The 19,427-nt window shown below is 35.2% G+C and overlaps 1 protein-coding gene across 1 annotated transcript in view; it reads left to right on the top strand.

Annotated features, from left to right (window-relative positions):
- The first annotated feature begins 12,299 nt into the window (after window positions 1-12,299).
- The window catches only part of LOC136844136 (uncharacterized), a 67,236-nt gene continuing 60,108 nt past the window's right edge, over window positions 12,300-19,427 (top strand). Inside the window, exon 1 of the mRNA XM_067113150.1 lies at window positions 12,300-12,537. Coding sequence (XP_066969251.1) covers window positions 12,300-12,537 — 238 coding nt within the window. The remainder of the gene's footprint in view (window positions 12,538-19,427) is intronic.

Raw genomic sequence — 19,427 nt, 5'->3', positions numbered from 1 at the left:
GAATCATATGATGTCATTAAGGCATTTTGGGAACGAGGTACAAGAGAAAATTCTAGAAGAAGGAAGCAAAATGTTTTGAATGCAGTCGGGGCAATACATGACATAATCAATCGAGACATGTGCTTTTACTCTCAAAAGTGCATACATGATTCAAGCAAAAATCACATGCATATAGCTCAAATCCGCGATCAGAATAATACGTTGATCAGAGCAATATCTTTAACGCAAAAATAAATCATTGACGTCGTCTTCTTGTAGAGGAAAGAGCTTTTACAGAAATCTTTATAGGATCAAACAAACTGCAACGGTCTAATCATGATCAGCATGTTTTAAACACAAAACAAAAAATCTGAGTTGGTTTCCAGAACAGATCAGCAATTGTTATTCCCACCTGTCATTGCATAAATCAAAATAAAGTGCTCTGTTATCTGAACTGATGACAGATGGCACATGTGGTCTAAAACTCGAATCTCTCTCTCCAGCTACTATGCTATTATCAAGAAAGATATTATTAATCCTAAATTACCCTGTTAAGTTATTTAAATCACTATCTCTTTTGAGATCTGACATAACACTACATATGATATTTCAACAATTATTATTATTATACACATAACACATGATAAATAGAAGAGTAAATATATCAAAACTTTTTGGTTTGCAGGATGATACATATGATGCCATAAAGGCACACCATTCTAGAAAAAAAAAATTATATATATGCCATTATCAATCTTATACACACACATACACACACACACACACACACACACAGTGATTACAGTACCATATCCAAAAATAAAAGATATATATATGTATATATCATATATATATATATATATATATATATATAAAACATATATATATATATATATATATCACCTATATCCTAAAATTTCCTGTTATCTATATATATATATATGGGCTGATATATATCTCTATATATATATGTATCTTATGTATATATATCTATATATATACCCTGTTATATATATATATTTATATATTTATATATATATATATATATATATATATATATATATATATATATATATATATATATATTTATATATATATAGTAATAATATATATATATATATATATATATATATATATATATATATATATATATATATATATATATATATATTTATATATATATATATATATATATATTTATATATATATATATATATATATATATATATATATATATATATATATATATATATATATATATATATATATATATATATATATATATATATATATATATATACATATATGTATATATATATATATATATATATATATATATATATATATATATATATATATATATATATATATATATATATATATATATATATATATATATATATATATGTGTGTGTGTGTGTGTGTGTAATAATGATACATGTGTTAGTTTTTACTTTGTATTTCCCATATGTATTTTCCCAGGGATAGTGATTCAGTTAACCCTTCATTTCACTTCTGGGGTCAACAAGGCATCAGTGAATTCTTTATGAGATTAAGCTCCCCTGACCCCCAACCCTTGAATGCGTTTGTGTGTGTGACTGAATTTACATTGAAAAATATTTAATTTTACCTAATGTTAATTGGTGCAATAACAATCAGTGTGATTTAACGAAATTCACATTTCAAATGGATATTCACGCCAGCCTAAACACGCAACTAAATATGAAAGGATAACCGTTATTATGGCCATCACAGGTAGTAAGTTACGCTTTGACACATCCATTTTTTGTTAATTGGTGAGCTTGTTAAAAACAAATCAATAGTCAAGGGAGAACAATCCAGTGATCAAAAGATAAAAATTTTGGCGGTACTGGATATGACAAATAATACTGTAATTCCACTTAATATCAATTCCGTAAGTCAACAATCGATACTTTTGCTACAGTTCTGATAAAAGAACCTTGAAGAGTGAAGTCTAGGTCACCTTTAAGTTACTTAAAGATTAAATTTTTTCGTCTATCTAAGTGGTTATGGTAAGAAACACTATGAAATGTGTTTTTAACCTTCCCATTACTGGTTTTCTTCGTAGAAATAAAGAATTAATTTGAAAGTAAAATGTTGTTCCTTTTGCATTTGTTGTACTTACTCACTGTATAAGCGAAAAACTTTGGCTTTAATCTACCTACTAAATGTAAAGCTTTCTGTGAGTTATCAAGAAAAGATGACTGGACAGAAAGAGTTGATATTTAGTATGCAATTATGCATTGAAATTCATTGCATTTATAATTCTTTATATTTTCTTGGCAAAATACGCACAAATCTTCACCTGTAATCTGGGGAATTTGCAAAATACTTGGTTACGAAGATCGATAATGGGATACTTTACTTGTCGGCATAAAATTGATTCAAACTTTTTCTGCCCATCTCTCTTTCAGCTTTTTAAACTAGTCTTGCACAGTTGCATTTGTTGCTTTTGTCTTATTTTGTGATCATTAATGATCCTTCGCCTTATGTAATGCCTCAGACTCGTGCAAATAACGTATGAGCCATATCAAAAATATATCATTCTTATTTTTATCAGATTGAAGTCCCTAGAAGGACCAGGGATTTATTTTTTAAGTCTGGTAGATTTTTTGTTATAAATGATTCAGTTATCTTAAAGTTATGCAACTGTATTAACTTTTTATCATGCTTTATGAAACATATAAAATTTCATGCTTTTAAGGTGTGATCGTTTGCATTTCATATATAACCCTTAAGATATATTTATTTTTGCTTAGCCTGAATTGCTTTCAGCGTAGATGACCAAAGCCGAAGCAAAGTCACTTTAATAGATCAATGAATCAGAAAATCTTCGCGTGTCTTTAACTTCATACTTTTATTAACTTAGGTCTTTTCATCAGCTTGTCTGGCTATCGTATTATTATGTTTAAATATAGTAAGTAAAAGTACCGTTGAACTTTATTCGTATTTATAGCCGAGAGGTCAGAATCGACTGTTTATCTGTATATATAAACCAGAGACCTAGCTTCGGATCCTGGCTGGGTCAGATGCACTTATCAGTCATAATTCCCCTAGGGTGTAAGTTATTCTCAGGGTGTAGGGCATTCGACATTGAACGATATTTGTTGCATAATGTTTGTGAATAATAAGGAAAATGACTCGACATTTTACTAGTAAATTTTAACTATTAATAATGAACCTCCAGTTCATTTTTAGCTTTCAAACGCAGCTGGAAGATAGGCTCATTTCACCTCAAGGTTCATTAGGCAAATTTCCAGGGAAGTTACAGCCCGTTTTTGGTTAGGTTCCGTTGCCTGTTTGTTGTCACGTTTGTTAGCAAAATTATGCAAAAATTAATAAGTGAATTTTTACGAAATTCTACCAAATGAGTGCATCGAGCCTAGTGAGAAGTGATAAAATTTTGGAAGAGGCAATGTAAGTTCCCGGGAGAAGGGACCATTTTTCGGGTGGGATGCTCAGCTGTAGCAGAGGTTTGCGGTCTTCGAGTCCTCTTATCCGTTCTTTTTTGCCGAAGTAATGGTGGAACGTTAAAGAAAATGACTGGTTAATATTAAGTCCATGGAAACCAGATGGGCTTTAAAGAGGATTCATGTTTTGCGTCTATTCTTTACAGTTTTTGACTGTAGCAAGTTCACGATTCCCAGCATGCTCTGAACCTGTTTATGTGCATGATTACTTCTCTAAGTATTCAGTCACCCGTCTAATCCATACGTTTGTTTTCACTTTTTTGACGTGGCTTTAAAAAGATATAAAAAATTTCTATGGCTCTACCTCAGTAACACAGCTCATATCATTAGAAACCTATCCATCACCAAAAACAATGGTTCAGTGTGATGACAAGGGGGCATTTTATTTTTAGCACCAGATTATTTCATTTGGGACTTACTCCTGTCATTCATGTTCCGTTTGAGGTCATGTCTAACTCGAATGATTTAATTTTACTCCGAACTACTGACAATTATAGCCCATTTTTTTTCTTCCTTCACCGGCAATTGGAATGACTTCGTCGAAGTTTCATACTCCAACAAAATGATTTCGCCTGGCCAGAAATTGACTCCTATTTTTCTTTTTTGTTTCCGCATCAGCCAGATATTTAGGGCAAATCAAATTCCTGAATCAGGATTTTTCTTTTGTATCCCGTACTGATAGGCCATTTGCCTGAAAAGTGCTTTCTGTGGGAAAGATTTCGGCGTTGACGCGGCTGCATTTCCCACAATTGAACGTTTTGTTTTTAATACTGCTTGCTGTTTTTTTGTTTCTTTGTTTACGGTTCCATTCCTTTGTGGAGGAATAAATAATAGGACACACATGATATCTAAACCAATTACGTGTTTCCTTTTAGGTCATGCAAGTACGTATAAGAGAGAGAGAGAGAGAGAGAGAGAGAGAGAGAGAGAGAGAGACGTTGTCCTTGTTAAATCACCCATGTTAACTGCGCATGGTAGGGTAATTACTGGTAGCTCAACTTCCTGCGTCCTTCGCAAGTTTGGGTAGAAAGTTGAAACGAATCTTTGCAGACAAGAAAGAACCAAAACTGGAAGATTTAGACATCGAGAAAATAACGGTGAAATATTTGGAGTATAAGCTGTGAATTATAGGAAGATGTGTCTGTATAAAATAATCAAAACACTATTTATCAATTTGAACAACTTAGTCATTAAAAAAATATGATTAGAATGTGACTTTGAAAACAAAACGCCATTTCAGAGAAAATTTTGCTTACGAATATATGCCCGGCGTAACTCCTAGAACGTGTAACTGCAAGATTATAACTATCAGTAAATTATGGATCTAAATATATATATATATATATATATATATATATATATATATATATATATATATATATATATATATATATATATATATATATATATATATACATATATATATACATATACATATATACATATACATATATATATATATATATATATATATATATATATATATATATATATATATATATATATATATATATATATATATATATATATGTATAAATATATTATATATATATATATATATATATATATATATATATATATATATATATATATATATATATATATATATATATATATATATATATATATATATATATATATATATATATATATATATATATATATATATATATATATATATATATATATATATATTAATATGAGTGTGGGTGGATCGCAAGTTCTTACGTTCGGAGGTGACACATTTAACAGGAACCAACGCGTTCGTGCAAGAATGAATGCTAGAGAAGTATATTTCAACTAATGGAAGGAAATCAGGAGGGAAATTCCACGTCTAAATTAATTAAATGTATTTGTATGAATCACAAGAATCAATTACAAAGAACCATATATGCTGGGATCTTGGCACCTTTCAAGCTAAATTACACAATTGACAAGATTAAGAGAGCCCCTCAATACAGAATAAGATATGATGAATTAACACTCAGGAATAACTTGATTGATGGACGTAGGGGCACAGTGGATACAGATGGTTCTACAGTGGTTCACACACCCTTTCTACCATGTATGGAGAAAAGAACATGATCACTTGTTAAGCCAAAACACATTCTAATCTTTACAAAAGGGATGCTGAAGGCTTAAGGAGTTAACGTCAAGTTATGTTTAGTTGCGCTATTCTTTAACACTGTTGAATAGTTACCGACAACGTTCACGGTCTAAGCACAATGCAAGGGGAAGAGGAAACAGAGTGAGATAAAATATAACATAAATGGTCGAACACTCTCCACCACACACTACCTTATTTCCTTAAGCGAAGATCCTTGGTTGAAGAATAAATGGGCTCTCAGACGAGTGGGAACTTCTACACGTGGCACCCTAAGGTAGCACTTGGATAGCGGGTGAGTCAGCCATACAAAAGGGGTGAATGGTTGCTCGGTGACAAGGTAGCGCACAGTGGGGTGTCACTGGGTTAATGGTCTATCTGCTTCTGCTGTTGTTGACCCAGGGTCTTCATTATATGGCCTCGGTTTGCTGCTGGTGTTCACCGCTCTGGGCAATTTGGGTGTCCTGTCTGTCGAGGGTGATTCTCATTAATTCCTGCTGCAGGCCATTCACGTGGGCACCCGAGAAAGGAGGATTCTGTATGGGGAGATGAGTCTTTGGCCAGTAAAGTGATAAAAACAGACTAAAGTAGGCGCTTTGGAGAGGCTTAGCGAGGGAGAGTACTGACCCTGATGAATTTCATTGTCAAATTTGAATGAACCGGGAGCATTTTAAGGAGCGTCTCCCTGTTTCTCTGCTTTGTTTTCCAAAAATCAGCATAGAGGGGTGCGAAGTAGTGATAATTGTGGGAACTTCCCCTAAGGGTAGACATTTTACACCTCTTTCAGGTTTGAATGTCTGCAAATCAGCCCAAATGCTTACATTTTATTGTGTCTCTCCTCAAGCCTTTGCAAAGAGTGTTAGAATAATATTATATTAAGGCGTCTGCTTTTAAAAGTGATCAAGTGTTAACTTTAGCATGCATGAGTTTGTTGTGCAGCACCTGGAATTATTTAACATTACTCTGTGCAATTTGAATATGAAACTGATCTATGGTTGATCTCAAGTAGTTTTGTACATTGACGACGCTTTCGCCCTATTTCGTTATGAATGTCATGCAGAGTCCTTTCTGGAGTTCGTCAACCATCAACATCCAAACATAAGGTTTCCGATGGAGAATGAGGTAAATAACAGACTTCCTTTCCTTGCGCTTATTATTTCCAGAGGTGACTTAGGTTTTTACACAGATGTGTATAGAAAAAATACATTTACTGATTTGGGAATGAATTTTTATAGTTGTTGTTTCTGTAATTTTAAATTAAACTCTAATTTATTTTAGCCCTACACCATAAGGCTTATACTCACTTATCAAACTGGATGAGCTCCACGACGAAATATCCTTTTTTGATAAAATATTTCAGTAATAACTGTTGTCCTTCACGACTTCTTCAGATCCCTAAACAAATTGCTAACAGAGAAAATGACTCAATCGACACCTATATCTACTGTACTGAAACTGAAGATGTATGCAAGTTTCCCTTTCGTGCATGATGATAATTTCAGGAGAAAATGCACATCCATTATCCAAAAGAGTTTCCCTACTTTAAATTTGAAAATTATCTCAAAAAATCAATTAACAAATCTCTCTCTCTCTCTCTCTCTCTCTCTCTCTCTCTCTCTCTCTCTCTCTCTCTCTCTCTCTCTCTCTCTCTCTCGTTCGTAGTTAGCGTTCACACATTTTTACAACTTATTATTACTCTGACGTCTTTTACCTGTACCGTAGATAGTTTAAATTGATCTAATTTTACCTGTACCGTCTACGAACTGTAAATGCGATAGTGTGGCAAATACGTTCTAAAGAGCATTTCAGAGCAAAGATAAAGAGACATTGGATAAGGAAGTTATTAAAAAGAGGTTGAGAAGACTTCTAAAAATAGATCGGTCAGAAGGGGAGAGAGATAGAGAAATTCTCTTCAAGCAACTCTCTATTTTTATTGTTTTTTTTTAATGGTAATGTATTAAGCTAACTTTTAAATGAAATTACAGTAACTTTAATTTCATTTAAAAGTTAGCCTAATAATTTGGGAGCATGATTTGGGTCATATTCACTGTTTAAACTTTAGAAATAAGCATTCATTAGTTTTTTTAGAGAATGTGCCAAACTTAAGTGAAAATTCACCTTACGCAAGGGGTTCTGGAACCTAACCTCTCATAAGTTCGGGCCATGACTGTACATGGGTCCAGGTAATACATGCCAGGGATAAGGTAGAAATTATAGCTGGAAGTAAGCTATATAAATGAAGATTGTAATTGATTCTGTGTGAGTTTTCACTTAAATGAATGAATATTGTACTGGATGTTTGCCCAGTTTTGACAGAATACTTATGCTGCTTAATTCTGACTTCTAAATCCTTATTGGATTGACCTAGATAACAAGAAGAACAGTCCAAGCATGGAATTTTATATATTATGCTGTTGCTTTCCTTAGGGTTTTTTTTTTTTTATTAACATTCCTTTTAGTGTGTTATTATAAGAAAAGACCAGTTGACATGAAAATATTTTAACAAAGCAGGCTAAGAATGTTGTTGGGGGTTTCTTTCTCCATGTTACTTTCACTATAAATCCTTTTGTGGGCTTTATTATAGCAGATATCTAGTATATGTGACGGGTAACAGAAACCTATTCCTATTTTTTTTTATGTATTCCATTTCTTGATCCAAATACTGGGGACTGACAATATGCAATGCTCATAAAAACAGAAGAAAAAGTGGGTATTTTGATATTAATGTGGTGGCCTGAATAGAAATGGACATAAGTTAAGTTGTTGGCTGGTTTCCTATAAATACTTAGTTTGCATTGAAATGGTTCTCTATGTATTGAAACATCTAATAAAAGGGGGCAACTGTCCTTTTATAATTCTAAAGTAAATTTAATGGAAGGTACCTGGTTATTCAAATTAGAGAGTAAATCATTTACATCAATATCAGCAGGCAAAACAGCTAAAATATCGTCAACATATCTACTAAGGGATTCAGAGCCGATGAAACATGGTTTTTCGACAACACCATTTTATCAAAGCATCGGATAAAGATGAAAGTAGGCAAGTGTATATTTTATAACCCTACCTAAGTTTTGCAGGTATTATTTAGTACCTAAGCTCAATAGTTTTGGTACTTATCAGAATAAAAGTAGGTTTCCTATGCCAGAGCCATCAAAATCACAGGTAAGGGTTTTGAACACAGTAGTGACGTTAACTATGACGTCATGAGGCTCCTCGCACAATGAAGAGAAGTTTAAATGTAGAAAATGTCTCTTCACTGTGGCTCTATCCACTTGCCGATGACATATTCACTAATTGATATTAACACTCACCCTAGGCTTCAGCGATATCAAAGATGGCGAGCAGGATTTGTCATCATTCCCTTGATTGCATTATCATTGTCAATGGTTTTATTATTATTATTATTATTATTATTATTATTATTATTATTATTATTATTATTATTATTATTATTATTATTATTATTATTATTATTATTATTATTATTTTGTGGAGGTTACATTACAACTTCCACAGCAGTTGTTGGGACTAAGTTGTTAGCTCGGAATTCTTCCATTTTCTTGATGTTCTTATTGTTCCTACTTTGCAAATAATTCAGTGCATAAATTCATCCACATAATGAACCAGTCTATAGCTCATTTGTTAGATCTACATATATTCAGGTCGGGAATACAAAAAGATAGTCCGTTATGTTTTACCTCAGGTTTCGACACTTTAGCCTTCTATTTGCTGCAGCAAGAGACGAGTGTTGCCAAGTAACTATTACCCACTATAGAAATAATTACCTATTCACGCTATAGTAAATCTTGTATACAAAGTGGCAAACCGTAGTACAAATGCAGTCTTGCAACCAGGAGGACAATTCCATATCTTGCTGGTCATTATCGAATTTGTTGAAGCCTAGACTGCAGCCATATCATTCTTACTGCCTGCCTACCTGGTGGATGGGCGGAGCTTCATGACGTCATATTATGTTTACGTCACGAATGGTTTTAGGATCCTTGGCTGTGATTTTCTCGGTTACGGCATCGGCGACTTCATTTTACTCTATATAAATATCAAAACTATCAATAATAGGTACTAAATAATACTGGCAAAAATTAGGTAGGGTTATAAAGTGTACACTTGCCAACTTTCACCTTTATCCAATGCTTTGATAAAAATGTATTGCCAAAAAACCATGTTTCATTGGCTCTGAATCCCTTAGTAAACCACTTTAAAGGAGCATAAATGATATTACATAAATATCGTTTTTCAACAAATTCCATATACAAGTTGCGAGAGGAATGGGGATAAAGGGTTTCCTATTGCCATACCAAATATTTGATGGTAGAATTCACCATTAAATTTAAACCTGCAATCATGAATGCACAACCAATTGAGTGAAATAATGTGACTTACAGGTAGAGTTAATTTATGATGGATTAGTTCATTACTAAGATACTCTAAAATAGAATCTACAGGGACTTTAGTAAAAAAAGAACAAAATCAAAACTAACAAATCTATCAGCGTGGCAAAAAGTGATTTTGTTTAAATCATCAACTAATCTAGTTAATTATATGTGTGAGAATCGGAGATAGTTCCAAGTAACAGGGACAAGAGCTTGGCAATATATTTTGAAAGTTTTATGATATTGAACCAGCAGTCCTGATAATAGGCCGCATAGGATCATTTTCTTTATGCATTTTTACTAGGGAAAGTTTACTAACATATGACCTATTAGTTTTTTTATCTTTATGGTTTTTTTTTCACTGTGCTATTGAAATTTTTTATGACTGGATCAAGGGGATTTTTTTTTGTTTTGTTTTGTTTTTGGTAAGTTGTATTATCATCCGGTAATGCTTGCATACGTTATATGCAACTTATCAACTTTTGTGATGTGGACTGCATTGTCTTTTTTAAGATCAGTCAAACTTTTCTTATAACGAGCAGGGAAATTACTTTCATGATTAACATTGGCAGCTCCTTAAACAATACCTTTAAATATGTCAACATGATTTTGATGAAGGTCACAATATTTTTCAAATTTACATAGGGACGACGCAATCATTAAAGCAGAGGGTCTATTAGATATAAAGAAGGTTAAACCATATCCAAGTGCACTCATAACATTTTAACTTATTTGTTTACTTGACAAGCTTACGATACAATTATTATGTACACTATTAGTCCAGTCACTGCTATCAATAAGGTTTTTTAGTTTTCTGTCCAGTTTTCTTGATAGGGCATCTGTAGTCCCATGAAGTTTTCCGTATATTTCTTGCCACAGCGAGTCCTTCCAGTCAGCAGGGGTAGAATGATTGAATGAAATTCTAGCCTTTTCTAATTCCTTAAATTTTTCCTTCTCTGCTTGCTTTAAGGCTGCTGTGGCATTTCAATATCATGGCAATGAATTCATTGAATGGGTGATGGTCATATCTTATTAAACGGCGGGGTAGCAAGGGTTTAGGGAACACTTGTCCAGACAGGCACTTCTTCAGCAACTTTAGTTGAATTCTGGTCGAATGCAGCCAAAAGCGACTTGGAGACGGTAGCGACAATTCATTTCAAAAGAGAAAAGAGGATAGCGAAAGTAAACGTGGCCCTTATTATGTATAACTGAATCATGAAGATATGGAACATGGTGAACGTATAAATAAAAGCTAATGCCACAAAGGAAAACTGAAACAACGGAGTGGTTATTGTTCACCAAAAAGAGAAAATGTGTTGTACTTTTATACACATGTAATTAGCTTATTCATTCCAAAGTCATTTTTGGTGGTTAGTCTGTTCCCTTGTATAATCTTTAATTGACTCCTCCCTGCTTGTGAGCCGTTGGTCATAATCCTGTGTTAAAACCTTTCAAAGATTTACCTTTGTTTTGGTAGGTCCACTAATTCTTCAACTGTGTTGGATTCCAGGTGCTTCTGTTCCTTATAATTCCCATCCTCAGGGATATCTGTATGTTATCTGTCAACATATGAGCTTTCTTGTAAAATATTTTTATATTTTTCGTCAATCTGCTTGTAACGTACAATTGTGTTGACAGGCCTAGCAACCACTCCGTTGTTTCAGTTTTCTCAAAGTAGCCGCCAAAATTCAGATTTCCTGATTGCTCAGGTGCGGACTGCTCACAACATTAGAAGAGACGCTGTGTGTTAATGTCTGTGAATAGCAAGTGGTGCTAGGAGAAGCTGGCTGACTTACTCTCAATTATCTATCTATCTATTTATATAATACTAAAACTCCCTCTCTCCTTCCCTTCCTCCTACCCTCCCCCTCACCTTCCATCTTCCCTCCCTTTCCCTCCTCCATCCCCTCCCCTTCCCCTTCCCCTCCCCTTTCCTCTCCCATCCTCCCCTTCCTTCCTTCCTCCCTTTCCCCCTCCCTTCCTCCTCCTCTTTCTTCCCCTCCTTCCCTCCCCCCCCTCCTCCTCCCCATTCCCTTTCCCTCTCCTCCCAAGCAAGAGATCAAGTGTTAATTTAGCTGTGTCCTCCCCCTCTCCTTCCCTTTTTCTCTCCCCTCCCCTTCCCTCTTCCATCATCCTTCCCCCTTCCCTCCTCTCCCCTCTCCCTTCCCTTCCCCCTCTCCTCCAATGGGTCACGGATGGTCTAAGAACAATAATAAAACTCTGAAATATTTGTTTGTTTGTTCGTTTGCACACTGGGAGGTAAAAGGGGCTGGTGCTGCCTGTAGACATATGCTGATTATTATTACTAGGGTTAATTTACCTTTGGGTATGAATATGGGTATGGGTATGGGTATGATATGGGTATGGGTATGGGTATGGCTTGGATATGGGTATGGATATGGGTATGGTATGGATATAGATATAGGTATGGGTATGGCTTGGATATGGATGGGTACAGTATGGTATGGATATGGGTATGGTATGGATATTGGTATGGGCATGGCTATCGTTATGGGTATGGTAGGGTATGGAGATGGGTACAGGTATAGGTATGGGTATGGTATGGATATGGGTATGGTACAAATATGGGTATGGTGCAGATATGGGTATGGTATAGATATGGGTACGGGTATGGATATAGTATGGTTATGGGTATAGATATGGGTGTGGGTTTGGTACAGATATGGGTATGGGTATGGGTATGGGTATGGTACAGATATGGGTATGGTACGGAATTAGGTATAGAATTGGGTATAGGTATGTTACAGATACGGGTATGGGTATGGGTTTGGGTATGGGCCTTTTGTTAAAAATGTAGTGACCAAATGACTGACCCAACGGGTCATGGGTGGTCTAGTCTTAATTAAAATTGATCTCACACGTTGAATTTGCTTACATGGTTTTGGTTTTTGCTTACGTTGACCTACCTAGTTTTCTTACAGATACACACACACACACACACACACATATATTATATATATATATATATATATATATATATATATATATATATATATATATATATATATATATATATATATATATATATATATATATATATATATATATATATATATATTATATAATTATGCAGCAAACGAGCTGAGCTGAGCATTATCACGGAGAAGCCACATAGGTCCAAGAAAACTATATCTAAAAGCTAAAGAACCCCATTCCTTTGTTATCACATTTTTCTCGATCTAGGGCGTTGCCATTGCAAAAGAGGACTGAAATCACAGGCAAAGAAGTGATGAAATCACAAAAGGGGTAGTACTTAGCCCAGCCACAAGAGACAGATATGGAGGTCAGGGGATACAAAGGAAGGGGCAGGGCGCAGGATTTTACTCTGCAACCTGATAAATTATGATGAAAGCGAAAAGTAGAAGTAGGAGCCTTTACTCAATCAGTATAAAATGCGAGTGCCATTATAAAGGCTTCGGTTTGGACGAACCACCGCTGATGATGTGAAAATTAAGCAAGAGCGCCTGATTCCAGTTCCACCCAACACTGATCCGGCGCAGGTTTTGTTAAACATTACTCTAGTCTCTGCAACAGCAACAACAACAATTGGGATGAGTTCACCGTATTATTCTCGACGACAGAGAAGAAGAAAAAAGAAAGTAATAAATTGTTACCCACAAAGAAGAGTTGCGTTTATATGATTGCGCGCTTCTGAGTAGGTACTTTTGCTATTTGTTCTTCAAATTGTTTTGCTTGAAGAAGTGCCAGTGTGTACCTCTCCAGGTATGGTTAGCGTTGTGCATATTATATAATGGCACTCTCTTTCTATACTGATTGAGAAAAGACTCCTACTTCTACTTTTCGCTTTCATCATAATTTATCAGGTTGCGGAGTAAAGGCCTACGCCCTGCCCCTTCCTTTGTATCCCCTGACCTCCACATCTGTCCGTTGTGGTCGGGATTTACTCCCCCTTCTGTGATTTCATCACGTTTTTGCCTGTAATGTAAAGTAGCCTGATCTTCTCATTTGCAGTCTCTAATTGCTCTTGGTCTAGAACTTACTAAGGTGTCAAAGCTAATCGTTTTCCTCTCCACTTTTCTTATATCTATGAAATATACATTTATAAGGGTGATACGTCTCCTCCACCGAATATCTCTTACAAAAATAATCAAGGTAAAGAGATTTCTAATTACATTGTATCAAATCTAACCTCAACTATTACAGCCATTTTGGGTATTTTACTTTTTTAAGCATTGCAGGAGAATTACATCTATATCTGACCCGTGAATGCTCTCAGTTAGTTAATTATAAAGATTTTGATTTATTCCACATTCTGTGTTAACATTTTCTGACTGCTTATTTCCTACATACTATTCTTGCTGAAAGTGTTGTTCTGGTCCTTTAGCCTTTTGCATTAGTCCTTTAGTCTTAAAAACCGATTCAAGAACTTTGTCTGCAAAGGAAAAGCATTTCAAACATTAATATTTTGCATTTGTAGGGTTGATTGGAACTGGAGTATAAAACTTAGGCCAAAGGCCAAGAGTTGGGAGCTATTAGGTCATTGAGAGTAAAGGAGCTTTTAAAGGCGCAACAGGAGGAAAACCTCTCAGTTGCACTATCAAACAATTGTTAGGAGAGGGTGTAGAGTAAGGCTGAAGAAACAGCATATGCACGGAGGTACAGTAAAAGGAATGAAAGGGGTAGCAACTAGGGAGGATGGGACACATCAAAAAACCTCAAGTAATGGCAGCAATGCACAGCGTGTGGTGCTCTTGTGGCACTTTCCCCCTACGGAGATTTGTATAGAGTTGTTAAATATCATCTGTCGTGCAATTTTGCTGTAGTCCTAACCCCACAAGTTTTTCATTATTCATCTTGCTTATCAGCAATGAAAAAGCGTTTGCTTTCTCTCACCTCAGGAAGTATATTTGCAAACTTCATTTGTTAAAAAAAAGAACGACGCAACTAAGTAGTAGTACCAAATAAAAACTATATATATCTTAATAGGGAAATTTTAAAATGGAAATAATGAGCAGGCTTTTGGAGAAAGCCGTTTTTCCATATGCTTTATTTTTGAGTCGCAGGATTCTCCTTAAAGAGTCGGATTCCATTTTTTCATTAAAGCAAACTCTGTAAAACACAAGATTTTTCATTCCCGGCATAAGGTTTTGCAATTTATGTTGATTATCGAAATATCAGTCGATCTGACAAAAAAAAAAAAATAATAATAATTTTTTTTACTTCGTTACATTGGGCCTTGAATACCTGCTGAATTGTGATCACTTGAACTTACCTGGGTCATTCACAGAGCTCCCGTTCAAGGAGAAAACTATCCATCCTGCTTCCCATTCTATCACTAAGGCAAGTCTGAAATGAAATTTTATTGTTCCAAACTGATAGAACGACGCCAATAACCTTTCTTGTGTACCTCAGCAGCTAAATTAAAAACATACGTCCTGAATTTTACACTTGTTTGGTGATGTGTAGTAAGGAAAATGGAGGCGTATCTTGATGGCAACTTTACAAGAACCGGTGATTGGTGTAGCAGTAGGGTAACTTTTAGGGCCTCTTCACACAAGGAAATTTCAATGGCCACTACCTCAAGTGGGCACTGCTGAGTTATTTTTCACGCTTAGTAATCAGCACTATGATTCACCAAAGTTTTTTCTCTTTAGTGTAAACATTGATGTCGAGGAATCAGACCATATTTGAATGCATTATCGTCGGAGAGCACAACAAAAGCAGTAACAATGATGTTATTGGGTGCATCCTATTTGAATAGTAGACTAACACAAGGAATGTTGAAAACCTTACATCAAAAACCAAGAGAATACGAATCATCATTTTTCGATGATTTCAGAATGAACATAAAGTTGCGTTATTATCTAAGGATCCTCCGTCCCAAATAGGTGGCCATTTTTCAATTTCTCAATAAAGAATTCTGTACCAAACCTGTCTGACCCCATTTCCGTGTTCCTCTGGCTCAAGCGCCAACGTAACCGAGTAGTGTGAATGTAACCCGAAGTGCACAGCTGGCTAGTGTTAGTGGTGGCTGGTAATAATTATAGTCACAGAAAAAAAAAAATCACTGAAAAAAAGTCACAATTTTGGCTAGGAAAAAAGTCACATTAATTTATAGTGGAAATTAAAGAAATTAAAGTAACAAAACAAAAAATATTTTGGATCTTTCCTAGAGAGTGACCCTCTAGGGTTTTCGGGGGAAGCTATCTAGGACTAATATTTCTTGAGGGTCATTATCTTTATGATATCAACAGTCTTTAGTTTATGTTTTACGGTAATCCCCAACGCCCTTGTACTAAACACGCCGCAAAGGTGGATACATACCAGGTTAAAACCCTTGGGGGTCACTATCTAGGAAAGATTAATGAGACTTTTTTCCTGTGACTTTTTTACCTGTGACTTTTTTTTTTCTTTTTTTTACCTGGATTCGTGTTAGCAACGGTACACTCAGATACCGCGTCAGACGCCGTGATGCATAAAATCTTTCATTTGTGTGTGAATGCTCCCACAAGCCCTCACTGACTTTAGAATGCCCGCTTGGAGCCAACTGTGAACAGGGCTTTAAACTACTTTGCTAAACAAGGTAAAATATGTGATGACCTGCTGCTTTTGTGGTCGGCAGTTCAATTCCCATGGAAGGAGATTACTGTTAACATCTATTTTCAGCGTTATTGCCTACGTTTAATAATTACAATGAATTGCTGTAATTACCCCCCCCACCCTCTCTCTCTCTCTCTCTCTCTCTCTCTCTCTCTCTCTCTCTCTCTCTCTCTCTCTCTCCTTGAATCATTACCTCCGACAGTTATACAATGACGTTACGTAATTCTGTTACTAATCACTTCAAGTCGCACTGACTTAAAAAAAAAAAATAATAAAATAAGATCGAATGACTAAACAAGAGGGATATTCACAAGAGAAAATGAAAGCCATAATGAAGGCGCTAGCGTCTACATCACGCCATGATGCACCAAGCAAACTTCTTAAGTGACATATCTTGTCAACTTTTAATTGGAAACGTATCGACTCCTTCCCTGAATGTAACTGAAGTATCTTCCTCCGCTGAGATTGCTTTTCCCAAATATAGTGTATCCAATCTTCCAGCTTTTAATTGTCTTTGACTGAAAATGATCATGTCTGCCATTCCTTGTTCTACTCTTTTTCATTATCCTCTTTTGTTGTGGAAATTCCCTCCAGCTACACTGTTCAACCCCCTCCCCCCAAAAAAAACTTATTTATAGCGCATACCGTTGCTCCGTCAATGCAAAATACTTCATTGGAATGATTTCTGAAAAGGTTTTCTTACTGTTTCCTCTTCCCTGTTTGTCATTACCCTTTTAACATCATAAACAATGAAAAATCTTAATGTGCTAGATCAGGAAGGATAGGTTTCTCCTTTTACGACAGACCATTGTAATTCTTATCACGTTATTATTAATGATTTTTCAGGATGTTCTTAAGTCTGTTTCTTTCAAATGCGCAAGAGGAGAAACTCTCGCTTCATATTTTGGTATAGTAAATAACAATCTATACGGTTCATTCATAAAACTATTAGTCTCATCAAGAAGTATACCTTAGTTTTACCAGATCACTGAGCTGATTAACAGCTCTCCTAGGGCTGGCCCGAAGGATTAGACTTATTTTACGTGGCTAAGAACCAATTGGTTACTTAGCAACGGGACCTACAGCTTATTGTGGAATCAGAACCACATTATAGCGAGAAATGAATTTCTATCACCAGAAATAAATTCCTCTAACTCTTCATCAGCCGGCCGGGGGAATCGAGAGTCATAGCACAGGGGACAGACTGTATTGCATTGTTTTCCACTTACCAGCCAAATTCAATGATGTTCAATCACTGACATCCTGTCGCAGGAAACAGCTGCGTCCTGGGCTTCCAAACACGTTTCCTTAGAATAAACAACTTCACCATCAAGTTTAGGTCCCACGGAGGTAGGAGACCAATAGTACCAGGTCAGGGGAGTAAGGGTCAGGAGCCAACAATTCAAAGCATTATTTGGCCTCTTAGAACACTTCTACCTCAAGGATATCATTTTTATAGACTTTTTTTTTTATTCAGAACTACCATGGTAAAAGAAGGCAAGTGATTAAATTCTTTGGAGGTGAAACACCACTATGATTTTCTAGCTTGCTGTCAATCTTTAAATCAGGTTCAGAGTGGTGAATCCATGTATCAGCTGTGGTTATCAAGCTCTAATAAAAATTGTCTGGGTCAGCCTGGAAACATTTTGGAAGTGTCGTGGAAAATGCAAATCTTACCAGTTTCCATTCTAGTGTCAACAATCATGGTACCCATCTCACAAACATCTCGCTATTCCGCAAGCCAAAAGTTAAAACGGTGTGCACTAATCCATCACTGACAACTATGGTTTAGGCTGTTTCTTGTTCAGTCAGTCACCCGTCCTTCAAAACTATGCCATGAACGGCATTTACGGGCTCTTCAGTGGTCGAAGTTTTTGGATGTCCAGACATACAAGCACCCGTTATTTCCTTGGCCCGCCTGAATTCTGGGGAAACTTTTAAATGGGTAAATAAATAAAGGAAGCATCACCAAATGTGTTGACCATGTCTCCTTGTGAGTTCAAACCTTTCTTTTGTTGATATTGATTTTGATGATACTCAATCAGATAAGTTATTTTTTCTAACTATTTTGAGATTCTCTTTACGACTATAGCTTTGCAATACAATTTAAAGATACAATTGAGTATTGTTAACTGTCATAAATATGGTTGCAAAATGTAGTCACACCAAAAAAATTTGCAGCTGCTGCTATTCTTTGTGGGAAGGCAGAAAACTTTATGAACGACCCTCGTGCTTTACAGTTTTTACTGATCTGGACAGGGGCAAATTGCTAATTGATAATCAGCCAAAAAAATTTTCTTCTTAAAAATTATTCCCTGTTGTAATGAAAAGAAAATGAAGATTGATTTAGAGCAATTGTTTTCATAATGCAGTATAATAAAAAAAATTAAGAAAGAAAGAAAATGTAACTGTAACTGTCAATTAATCCAACAACAATTTCTAATAGCCACACTAGTATTAAAAAAAATCACTTAAAAGCGCACTATGGGACTTTTGCTCACCCATCATTTTTTTTTCCTTTAACCCGGATCCCTGCCTACCGTTACTGTGAAATAAGGTCAAAGATAACACCACATTTCTGCGACCCTTCCCGTCGTATTTTAGTCCTTTTACAAATTTTCGCACGCTTGTTGTCCTTGGTGATTATGACCGGTAAAACAGAACTTGTAGCGCCCGTGTACCAAATAAAAAGTAATGATTGCTCTACTTGTAAGAATGAAAAACAAAGAGAACGAAAAGTGTCATTGCGGCATCTAAACGGTGCCTTAAAGTTTTCATGTCTTCGACATTTTTTCCAAATATTTCATAAACAAGTAACACAAGTTGAAATACGTTCATGGAAAGGAAGTATAATTATGTAACCAAGTATGAAATAACTTT

This window comes from Macrobrachium rosenbergii, chromosome 12, assembly GCF_040412425.1.
Source record: "Macrobrachium rosenbergii isolate ZJJX-2024 chromosome 12, ASM4041242v1, whole genome shotgun sequence".
Lineage (NCBI taxonomy): Eukaryota > Metazoa > Arthropoda > Malacostraca > Decapoda > Palaemonidae > Macrobrachium > Macrobrachium rosenbergii.
Note: the sequence above shows the minus strand (reverse complement) of the source record. Positions and strands in the feature narration are given on the sequence as shown.